The following is a 12545-nucleotide window of genomic DNA, read 5'->3' as shown; positions in this document are numbered from 1 at the left end:
AGCAATTGTGCTAATGCAGCAGCTCAAGTCATTCTCCATATCATGAAATGATCGAAGGCAAGACTTGCTGCCAGAGAAATAAGAATGTCAGGGTCAGGTGGTGTGGAGCCCAGATTTCTGCCCAATATCGTTTGGATCACTCTATGGTCTCAAGCTCTAACAAGCAGTTATTGGCTAGTAAGGTGGACTTTCTCATCCTGAGGTGTTAAGACTTTCATCCACTGGCCACACCATAATCAGTACCTCTTCCCCAGAATGCTGCTGCCAATTTGAATTATTCCATCCTCCCAAGAGCAGTGAAAATAGCATTTATGGATCACCCACAATATTTCTGATTAGCCACAGGATGATCAAATAATTTAATTTTATATACACATACCTAAGTATAAAATGTGTAGATAGGATATTTACTAGTTTGTGCTGATGGATCAGGTCTAGTCACACTTGTCCTACTTTGCTAAGCAAATCCATTTTTCTTGAACTAAAAGAGACAAAATCAGGTCCTTACTTCTATTCCAGAGATTTATGCATTTTGTACTTGCACAAATATTATAATTCACTAGATTTACTTCAGTTCAACCTGAGTCATTCCAGATATTTTCAAATGTTGTATTTATTTATCTGGTCAGGAATTCCTAATTATGGAAGTGTTTATAATTTAGCACACGCTAAGCATGAACTGATAGCTTTCTTTGTTTCCTTTTGTCAGCTTCTGTCACAAGGTAAAAATCTAGGAATTGCATGGGAATATTCTCTTCCTAAAGTGGAAACCAAAAGAACACATCTATTGAAACATAACTATACGTGGGCCATCATCCGTCCTAAATGCTCAGTCTCATGTGGAGCAGGTAAGGTATCTCTAAAATGTTTTAAAATATAGTTTTATTGCAGACTACAAATTGTTCCACTTTTAGAAATCAAACCTTCCCAGGCACATTCAGTTGATTCTGAAGTATAGTTCACTTGGATAATAATCTCCTTAATGAGCAATTTATTTAAACTACCTCTGAAGTTTTGTCTTAAATATTAGAGGCAAAGGGGAAAAACACCTTATGCTGATCATTTTTATTAACAAACTAAAAAGATAACACCAATACACCATACTTTTAGAAACTTAAAATATGTTTACATGTCACCCTAATACTACCTTTTGAATTGGAAATTATGACAAAAATTAAAGAGTGTATGAATATCTGTATAATAATTTTAATAAAGATTATAACAGTAAAAAACAAACACAAGCTAAGAAGATAGAAAAACAAAAAGGAAGTAGAAATGCAGAAAAGAAGAGAGACAAGGAAGAAAGATAAATACAGAAGTGAGTTCTCATCTTCATCAACAGAAATATAAATAATTTTAGTAACTTACCACATCTTAAAGTATAACAATTGGTTCCTTCTTTCCATGTCCCATCTCTGATCTTCAAACAAATCCATAACACATTGTCATTTCAGTTCTGATGTCAATGAAAATCCATTAAAGTTTATCAGAGATAACAACATATGTATTCCTTTCTTTAACAATTGCAATCTTTAGTCCATTCAAATAATTTCTTAGCACTTGGTTTCTTTTCATTTTTCTTTCTTCCATCTCATGAGGTTCTTCAAAATTTTAATGTCTGTTTTGTAAATCCAATCTGGGAAAATAATCCACTTTCTTGGTTTATTATTTCTACATCACTTTTAATTATTAAAATACCAGCCAGTTTCTTTTGCATGTCAAGTACAGTATACAGCATTTTTTTCCATGTCATTCTCGTGGCTTGACCTTTGTAATTTAGTCTCAATCTTGTTAAGTAAAACTTGTTCTTCTTCCATAACATCTTTTATACACAGTCTTTCCTCTGAGACAGCACAACCCTATAAAATTAATTTCTGAGACCATTTTTTTCAAAAATATCCTTCAATATGTCATATGTTAGTTGAGTGCACCTCGTTTCACCCACGTAACACCTATCCTCCGCGAGCTGCACTGGCTGCCTATTGATCTCCGGGTGCGCTTCAAGGTGCTAGTTGTCACCTACAAAGCCCTTCATGGTATTGGATCTGGGTACTTGAGAGACCGCCTACTGCCAATTACCTCCACTAGGCCAATAAGATCCCATAGATTAGGCCTCCTCCGAATTCCATCAGCCGGTCAATGTCGGCTGGCAACTACCCGGAGGAGAGCCTTCTCGGTGGCTGCTCCGACCCTATGGAACGAACTCCCCGTGGAGATTCGTACCCTCACCACCCTTCAGACCTTCCGCGTAGCCCTTAAAACCTGGCTGTCCCGACAGGCCTGGGGCTAAAGACTTCAACCCCACCCGAATAGTATGACTGTTGTGCTTTTTAACGATGTATTGTCTTCATGTGTATAACCTGTTTTGTCCTTCCCTCCCCCTGAATTGTGAGCCGCCCTGAGTCCCCTCAGGGAAAAGGGCGGCATACAAATAAAGTTAAATCTAAATCTAATCTACTTTGTTCTTTTCCATAACTATAATTCAGATTTGTGAGTTCTTCTCTTTTAAGTGTAATTGTCTAATTGTAATTTTACACATAGGCAAGAAAAAACAAATGTGCAGGTGTAGAATACATGGTAACTGGCTCAACAGCAATAACTTTGGGAAGAATCTATGAGTCCTAGTGGACAATTATTTAAATACTGTATGCGCCAGTGGTGTGCTGCAAAAAAGCCAATTCTGAAATATGTTCTGTAATAACTTCTGCCTCTATTACCTAATTTCTAAATCTTATTTTTTTTTAAAAAAAACCCGAGCAAAAATACTCCATGGGAATATTTTTTAGAATTAACTCCAAAATTTTGTTTCAAATGTATTTGGACCCTCATTCCATTTGAAAGTCTTAATCACCCTTTTGTGAATTATTCCAATTTCAGTTCTAAAAGTTTTAATTAAAACTTTGTTTCGCTGAGGATTGAAGGAAACTCACCCAGTGCTGTCAAACATGTCCATTCAAAGATTTCTAACAGCTAAAAGCAGTTAATGTGCAATTTCCATATATATTGTGGAGATTGAAAAACTAAAATAGAAAAAAAAAACAGAAAAGAAAGAAAAAAATAAGATATGGAGAAGCAGCTTCTGATCTTCTTTTTTTCATTTTTTTTGAAATATACTTTTTTATTTTCCATTTTCATAACATACAATCACATGTATACTATTACATAGCCAATATCCTATTGTATTAAGTAGTAATTACATCAGTTCCTCTTGTCATCAACGCCCAGAAAGATAAAAACCCATTATTAGCTCTTCTGCTCTCCATACACCTCTTTCTTCTACCTCTCTCCTACCTCCTATCTTCCCTCCATCATCCTTTCCTAGTCTACTTCCCCTTCCTTTCTCCTTCTCCTCTTTCTACACTCCTCCTTATCCTCCTCATCTTCCCCCCTTACCCTTTCTCCTATCCCTCCCTTCCCATCTTTCTTCTCTCTTCTGTTTCCCACTCTTCCTCTCATTGGTGTATTTCTGCTTCTGAGCAAACTCCAATCTATGTTGATAGTATTTATGCTTCCATATCAATATACTTAACATATCCTAGTTTTTTTTTTTAAAAAAAAGAGAAGACAGTATACATGTGCAATCATATTACATTAAAATCTAACACCCCCCGTCAAGCCTAATATACATCCCTCCCTCCCACCCTCCCCCCAGCCCCCCCAAACCTTCCCTCCCCCGACTTCCCAGAACCCATACACGGTATAAACCTTTAACAAAAACAGTCTAAAATATATTGGAAAAAAGAATAGAAAATTGATAACATCTTTACATTGAACTTAGCTCCTCCTTGCTAGGCTAACTTTAAACAATTTATATCATTCCTGATCTTAATCATAAGCTATCTGGAATTTCTTAGTCCCATATTTATTTTGTATATAATCAGCTTCTGATCTTCTTTACAGCAGTAATAAGTACAATTATAAATTTGCCTCTTTATCTAAAGTTACATCATGACTATATTCCTTCTGTAATCCAACCTATATAACCATCAATCGTAATTTCATTTTTTTCTGTTTCATGCAAAAAGTCTATAAGGTGTTTCCAACAACAAGCAATTTCCAGAAGTGATTAGAGGAGGTAAGATGCAAAGTAGTGTCATTTCAAGGGCACTGACCTTGGTTTGAGCAAGATGGCTCATCCCACCGAACTCTAAATTCACAGAGGCCACTAATCTTATGGTCTCCTTGTGAGCTGTCGGGAGGACTTGTGGCCAATCTCAAATCCATAGAGATTTCAAAGAGCCAGTTTTACTAGCCAGTTCTTCATCTGCTACAATTGTTAGGACCTCTTTTCATGGAGTGGTCTTCAGTCTGCTATTTCTTATCTGGAAGTCCAAAATTAAACAACACCTCTCAAAAAATACTTTTACAAGTAGTTATTCTTTCTTCAACTTTGACTGAGACTGGAGTGACAATAATCTGAAATATTTCATATGTGTATCTATTTACAGCGTATGTATTTATCAACAATGTATCTAAGGTGTATCTATTTATCTACAAATCTATTTAACTGGATCAAAATGTTGAGTTTTGGTTAGGTTGAAACTAGACTTTTATTAAAAGACAGTAATTTTTTTTTTGCATTTTTTTATGTTACTGAAGAAGGTAATTAAAGACTCTGTTTTCTTTAAGGTATAATAATACAAAAGATAAGGAGCTTGGACAGGTTGAGGACTAGATGCTAAAATCAGAGGCACAAAATGACCCCTGAAATAGTTAGCTGCTTTCCTCTATTCCAGAGTAATATCCCCCAAACTATTGCCTTTCAGATGTGTTAGTTTACCATTCCTGTCATTGCTTTGTGGGCTGAGATGAAGGGAGCTAAAATTCGATCTAATCTGAAAACAGGGTGGGAAAATCCCCGTGAAGATACATGCTTATGTTATCCATTTGAGATCCTGTCACCTAGACTAGTCTGGGTAGCTATCAAGGATTGATAAGATGAACATTACATTGTTAGAGGACAGCATCTGCTTCTCAGCTGTCTATTTATGTATGGGGTGATAATCAGCTACTGCTTGTTCTGTGTAAACACCTGCCACCTGGAGAATGAAGAGCAGATGTCATGTAAAAGGTAAAAGGTCAAAATGACTGTGGTCCTTAAAAACTGAAGCTGATCTTTGTCTCAGCACCTTCAATACAGATGCTACAGGCCTTGACCTAAGAGGGCTATGCTTGTCAAACTGCAGCAGGATTTTAAAGTGATCATTTGCCCTTATTCAATCTTTCAAGTTTCAAGTTTATTAGGATTTGTATGCCGCCCACTCCCATAGGGACTCTGGGCGGCTGACAACAGACAAGAAACATATGATTTTAAAAATAGAGATAAAAAATAAAAATACAGAATTAAAACTCATATCACCCATTCCATCTAAACGGGGCTGGATATCTATCAACAGCCCCAGGCCTGCCGGAACAGCCAGGGCTTGATGGCTTTACGGAAGGCCAGGAGAGTGGGAAGGGTCCGGATCTCTATGGGTAGATTGTTCCACATGGCCAGCGCAGCAACAGAGAAGGCCCTCCCCCGGGGAGTCGCCAGCCGGCATTGTCCGGCTGACGGCACCCGGAGGAGGCCCAACCTAGTCGTCACTTATAAAGCCCTTCATGGTATTGGACCTGGGTACTTGAGAGACCGCCTGCTGCCAATTACCTCCTCTAGACTGATTAGATCCCACAGATTAGGCCTCCTCCGAATTCCATCCGCCGGCCAGTGTCGACTGGCGACTACTCAGAGGAGAGCCTTCTCTGTGGCCGCTCCGACCCTCTGGAACGAACTCCCTGTGGAGATTCGAACCCTCACTACCCTCCAGACCTTCCGCAAAGCCTTTAAAACCTGGCTATTCCGACAGGCCTGGGGCTAAAGAGCTTTTGCCCCCTTCTCGAATGGTATGACTGTTGTGTGTTTTAAATTATGTATTGTTGCGTGTTGTTTTAATTTTTTTGTCTGTATCCCCTTCCCTTAGTTGAGTTGTGAGCTGCCCTGAGTCCCCTTCAGGGGAAAAGGGCGGCATATAAATAAAATAAACATTCAACATTCAACATTCAACCTGTGCGATCTTGTTGGTCGTTGGGAGGTAAGTGGCAGGAGGCGGTCTCTCAGGTAGCCAGGTCCTAAACCATGAAGGGCTTTAACAGTATTTATATGTATGTGTTAATGTCACCTCGATGGATTTATTAGTTAACCACTACTAAATTACACATTGCTAAGGATTGAATTAAATGCTTAGTAGGCAGCGTTCTTGCAGAAAATTTCTGCTGCAAGTATAAAAAGAAAAAAGAATGGCAAAAAGCAAACAAGGAAGGGTTTCCTTCACCCTGAGCCCAATTTGTTTTGGGTTCTGATAAAAACTCCCCTCCCTCGAAGCCAAAGAGGAAGTTGCAGTGGACAAACAATGGAATGGGATGAGTTAACTGTGCACATGCTTCTTCATGAAGAAGCACAGCTGGACACACTGGCAGCTGGATATTTATTGTTCCAAGTATTTTATCAGTTTGTTTGTTTTTCTTTGTCAATTTTAGCTTCCAGAGATCTACTCATTTCAATAAAATGTAGGTCCACTTATGCAATTCTGACCTTTGTAAAGTGTAGCAATGTGCATAACTCAGTAATAATCAGTTTTAGATTGTTTGTTCATTCATCTCAATAATTGTATGGTGTTATAGTCAGGTGTTGTTGTCTGAGAGCTACACTTAATACTGCTTTCCTGGCCAAGCATTATCTGATATTGTTTTCTCACCTTCAATGATACATTGGGTGGAGAATGTGACAATTATGTGAAAGCAGTACCAAAACAAGCATTGCATTTAATTTTAACAAGGAAAAGTTACAGATCACACAATGGCCTTGATAATTACTCCACTAGATTTAAAACTAGTCATGGAAACAACCTTAGAGTCCAGATGCACTAATGAGTTACAACTTATGAGATGGAGCTTCATTTAGCAATAGCAATAGCAGCTAGACTTATATGCCGCTTCATAGGGCTTTCAGCCCTCTCTAAGCGGTTTACAGAGTCAGCATATCGCCTCCAACAATCTGGGTCCTCATTTTATCCATCTCGGAAGGATGGAAGGCTGAGTCAACCCTGAGCCGGTGAGATTTGAACAGCCGAACTGCAGCTAACAGTCAGCTGAAGTAGCCTGCAGTGCTGCACTCTAACCACTGCGCCACCTCGGCTCTCTAAACATAGTGTCATCCTATATCACATTTTTAAAATGATGATCCATATTTTATGATTTCAGGAGCCCTTTCTTCCCCTGAATGTTTGTACATACTTTGAAAGGGGGGGGTATAAATCTTCAAATCAGCAAGATAAAAGAATTCTCTTTTCTTTAAATGGTTTGGAGAATTAGTGTGAATGAGAAAGCACAATAATAATTGAGAGAGATGGAACAAGAAAGTAAGAAGCAGAAACTCCAAAGATTTCTCATAAGATTTCCCTCCTTTTTCTCCATTCCTGTTATGATTTGAACCACTATGGAAATTGCCACTTAAATGTAATCTTATATGAAATTTGTAACTAACCTGGCAGTGTCATTCCAGACTGATTTCAAATATCCTGAGAGTTACCTTGAAGTAAGATGGGAAGTCTATAAATTTTGTAAATAAATAAATAAAATAAAATAATTAGTTAATTAATGAATAAAAAGTAAGGTTTTTTTTTAATTGCAAAATTCATCTTACTACCTTCCAAAACTTACTCTAAATATTAGGATGATTCGTTGCAGCTACACTAAAGCAAAATTGTGGTTTCAACATAGTAGCCATATTTTAAATAATGTATCCATTGCAGCTGAAAATCAGACAGCTGAGAAGACAATAAATCAAATGTTTTATTACAATTATAAATCATATAAATTGGGTCAGACATAGGAGCTTCTTGTTTAAACATTTTTAAAAAGATTCTCTTTATACCTTAATGCCAAAGGATTAAAAATGTGTGTACCTTTAATAGATATGCAGGATTCAACCTTGCTGAAATTCTTTTGCTGTAGCTGCCAGAAAAACCAATATGGCCCTAGACTGCATTAACAGAGGGATAGTATCAGTGGTGGGTTTCAAAAAAATTTTGGAACCTCTTCTGTAGGTGTGGCCTGCTTTCTGGGTCTACTAGTGGAACCTCTTCTAACCAGTTAGGTAGATTTGATGAACTGGTTCTACTGAACTGGTGCGAACTGGTAGGAACCCACCTCTGGATAATATCAAGATAACATGAACCGTCAATAATACTTTATACTGCTTTGGAAGACCCCACTTGGAATATAGTATTCAGTTTTGGTCACCGTGATACAAAAAATAAGTTGAGGCTCTAGTGCACAGAAGAGCAATAAAAATGATTACAGGAATAGAGCAGTGGAGGGATTCAAATAATTTAACAACTGGTTCTCTGCCCTAATGACTATCTGGGTAGGTGGGGCTCGGTGGCCATGTGACTGGGTGGGCGTGGCCAACTCAAGGACACTCAAGTCGATGGGCACGTCACCTTAGCTGTCACAATGTAATAAGGGTTAACCGGAGAGGCAGTTTCTGTAAGCAGGTCAATAAAGATTAGGCTAGAAACAACACTAGATTGTTTCCTTCCTGCCTTCCTTACAGGATTAGCCCTGTAAAGTGGAAAAAAACAAAAGGAGATTTCTTCCAACAATCGGTTCTCTGAACTACTTAGAAAGTTACCAACTGGTTCTCCCGAATAGGTGCGAACTGGCTGAATCCCACCACTGGACTAGAGACTAAAATGTGATGAATCATTGCAGGAAAGTCTAGTTTCTAGCAAAGAGAAGCACTGGGCTGACATGAGACCAGTCTTCTAATATCTAAGGGGCTACCACAACGAAGGGCTATTCTCCAAAACATCTGACAGTGGGACAAAAATTAATGGATGGAAGTTTATTAAAGAGAGATCCAGTACTAAGAAGAAATTTCTTGACAGTGAGAACAATTAATCAGTGGAAAGGCTTGCCTCCAGAAGTTGTAGTTGTTTCATCCCTGGAGGATTTTAAGAAGAGATTGGACAGCCATTTGTCTGGACTTGAAGACTTCCAAGGCCCCTTCCAACTCTATTATTCTGTTTCTGGTCAACTTCAGTAACATTTGAACTTTATGTAGTAATTATGTAGTAATTGGCAGCATAACTAAAAAAAAATGCACGTCTATCTGCAATAAACCTAACATGCTCGGGCTCTATATTCAGTGTTGTTATTACTCACGAGGAACTATCAGTTGTGAAGCAATAAAGTACTAGCAATAGCAATAGCAATAGCAGTTAGACTTATATACCGCTTCATAGGGCTTTCGGCCCTCTCTAAGTGGTTTACAGAGTCAGCATATCGCCCCCACAGTCTGGGTCCTCATTTCACCCACCTCGGAAGGATGGAAGGCTGAGTCAACCTTGAGCCGGTGAGATTTGAACCGCCGAACTGCAGATAGCAGTCAGCTGAAGTGGCCTGCAGTACTGCACCCTAACCACTGCACCACCTCGGCTCTTTATGATCCTGTACTGGTTGTTCCACTTCCATATGAAGATCTGCATAAGACTTTCTGTCCAGTTGTAGTTAGCCACCTCGGTTCTTAGTACTGATACGCTGATAAAGCATTAGGCTACTATTAGGTTTCACAGAGCTTTTATGAGGATAAATAAAAACTAATTGGAAACTTTTTGAATAGCAGCAATTATTCATATGAGTCTTAAATACTGTTATTTGCCTTCTCAGTCCAGAAGACTAATGAGCAGAGACACTGTGAGCTTGGAGTCTGATTTATTTGACAAACTCAAGGGTTGCTCTTGTCTTCTTCCCAAACGCTTGCTTCTCAGAGCAATTCAAAGTCACTCACCTTGCTGGGAAGATGACCTGCTGTCAGCTATTTTCTGAGCTTCTTGTGAGTCATTACACAGACAGCATGTGATGGGCAGGTCCATAAAATGGATGACTAATTCGTCTGGATGCCTGGCGAGCCATATATTATGTAACTATCAAAAATAGCAGAGTCTGCATAGGGAGGCTACATTGGGAAAGAGGCTGATAATAATAGAACTAAAATAAGTTGTGGAATAGTCTCCTTTCATCTCTGAGTGATAAACAGCCACCATTGCCTCACTCACTACTTTGCATTAGTAGATTGATATGAATTTATATCAGTCATGCAAAATGTTACGAAATTAAAAAAAGTACATACACAAAGAAATCTGTAAAGAAGAGGATAAACTTCAGTGGTGGGTTTCAAAAAAAATTTCGAACCTACTCTGTGGGTGTGGCCTCCTTTGTGGGAGTGGCTTGCCAACCATGTGACCTGGTGGGAGTGGCTTGCCGGCCATGTGTTTTCTCTCTCTCTCTCTCTCTTTCCTTCCTTTTGTGTCTCTGTCCCTTTTTCCTTTTTTCTTTCATCTCTCTCTCACTTTTTCTTTCTTTTTTCTTTTTTTCTTTCTTTCTTTCTTCCTTTCTCTTTCTCCCTGTGTGTGAGTCTGTGTGTGTATGTGTGTGTGTGTGTGTGTGAGGGGTGGGTTTCTCGCCCCGTTCCAAACGGTTCGGTTGGAACGGGGCCGGCGGCGTCCTCGTGCACGCGCGCAGCGCACGCATGCGTACTAGTGTCTGTGCGATGCTCCAGCTGCTCCTGGAGGATCGCGCAGGTGCTGTATGCATCCTGCGCATGCGTGGAAGCGCAGAACTCGTCAAAACTGGGTAAGGAATGCGGGCGAGCAGTTGGGCCCTTCGCCGTTCCCGGAAGTTACTTACTTCCGGGTTCGCCGACCAACCGGTTCGCAGGGACCGCCGCAAACCAGTTGAAACCCACCCCTGGTGTGTGTGTGTGAGAGTGGTGGGTTTCAAAAAAATTTGGAACCTCTTCTGTAGGTGTGGCCTGCTTTCCGGGTCCACTGGTGGAACCTCTTCTAACCGGTTTGGTAGATTTGACGAACCGGTTCTACCGAACTGGTGCGAACTGGTAGGAACCCCCCTCTGATAATCTTACACTAAGAGAAATGTGCATAGAAGGAATGAAGGAATGGGGAAAACCCCATGGTAGGACAAAAGTAGATGATAAAAGATGAAGAGAGTAAGTGTAAGCCTGCCACATGGATCGCCATACCCACCTTAGTAGTCTGAGGTGGTTCCCTTCAGGCAAATCTCCCTAGTAACTATTTTCTAAAGGCCCTCTTACTTTTGAGACAGGTTTGGAGGATAAAAAAACAGGGGATTATGAGTCTTAATGTTTAGAGAGCACTTGAACTCAGTGAAGAAGGCACCAAATAATGACAATTGAGTTTCTTCCAGCCAAAGTTGACATAAGTTGAGAGCTGCTTCATCCCATCCTTTCTTTCTTCTTCATAGAGCATCAGTGGATTCTGTAACTATAATATGGTCATTCCCTGCAGTGGGAATCCTTGAAAGACTAAAGGCAATTTTGAAGCTGAGTAAGATGGGGAAGTGGAATGGTAATAATTCTGCCCACCAGCCCACCATCTATCTCATCCTGAGGCTGTTTACATAAACTTTGTCAAACTATATATAGTGGAATGTAAGTTTAAACAGGTTAATGAAATGGGTCAAACATTCCTCCAGAATAGCAGTGTGTGTCAGACCAAACAAACTGCATTGTGCTTTTACAAATTTTATGAGGGTTGATCACTATGTAACCTCTCCACATATTCTAAGGCATAAAAAATGTACACAGATTTGCAAAGGAAAAAAACCCCTCTAAATTGGAGTCACAGCTTCACAGAACAATAAAGCAGTTGCCTGCACTGTGCTAAATGTACAAGCTGAAAAATTTGGCCTAGACAGATGGATAATCCCTATTTGCAAACTTTCAGATCAGATACTCTAAACTTTTATCTAATTCAAATGCAGTCAACAAAACTCTTCTCATAATATAAGATCTATACTGTTGTACTTGAATTCTGCATACTACATTTTGATGGCTTTTTTTTTTCATTCTATTGCCTTTTGGGAGTTTGTTGTCTTTTCATCCTTTGGTATTACTTTCCAATATACTTGAGAATTGGTATATGCTCAGATTATCAGTTTCCAATTCATTGTTTCCTTAAAATTATCAGAATCATTGGTAAGATATCAGTCATTATCAGATCCCAAAGACCCATTAGATCACACAGGGTTGGCCTCCTCCGGGTTCCGTCTACCAGCCAATGTCATCTGGCTACTACCCGGGGGAGGGCCTTCTCTGTGGCAGCTCCGGCCCTTTGGAACGAACTCCCCGCAGAGATTCGGACCCTCACCTCTCTCCAGGCCTTCCGAAAAGCCGTCAAAACCTGGCTGTGCCCGCAGGCCTGGGGTTGATGAGTTCCCTTCCCCTCTCGACCTGTGTGGTTGTGTGATTCTTGGCTATTTTAACTACTGTATTGTACTCTGTGTTCCCTTTCCCCCTTTGAGTTGTTCACCGCCCTGAGTCCCTCCCGGAATAGGGCGGCATATAAATAAAACAAATCTCAATCTCACAAAATCTATTTTGTGCTGTAATTTAATTAGTGCTTGTATGTAGACCTATGTATTGATGATGTATAAGAATAGGGTGAGAAATGTAAACTGAGAGCTGT

At 39.6% G+C, this 12545-nt stretch overlaps 1 protein-coding gene and 1 long non-coding RNA gene across 2 annotated transcripts in view; one reads left to right on the top strand and one right to left on the bottom strand.

Moving 5' to 3' along the window:
• LOC148044493 (uncharacterized) overlaps nucleotides 1-12545 on the bottom strand; it is a 1189713-nt gene that overhangs the window by 151443 nt on the left and 1025725 nt on the right. The gene's annotated exons all lie outside the window — the stretch shown is intronic.
• ADAMTS16 (ADAM metallopeptidase with thrombospondin type 1 motif 16) overlaps nucleotides 1-12545 on the top strand; it is a 118477-nt gene that overhangs the window by 68097 nt on the left and 37835 nt on the right. Inside the window, exon 17 of the mRNA XM_087721921.1 lies at nucleotides 710-848. Within this exon, the coding sequence (XP_087578047.1) occupies nucleotides 710-848 (139 nt within the window). The remainder of the gene's footprint in view (nucleotides 1-709; nucleotides 849-12545) is intronic.

The sequence above is a fragment of the Thamnophis sirtalis genome, unplaced genomic scaffold (assembly GCF_051295495.1).
Source record: "Thamnophis sirtalis isolate CommonGarterSnake01/CBP01778 unplaced genomic scaffold, rThaSir2_p1.2 scaffold_8, whole genome shotgun sequence".
NCBI lineage: Eukaryota > Metazoa > Chordata > Lepidosauria > Squamata > Natricidae > Thamnophis > Thamnophis sirtalis.
Note: the sequence above shows the minus strand (reverse complement) of the source record. Positions and strands in the feature narration are given on the sequence as shown.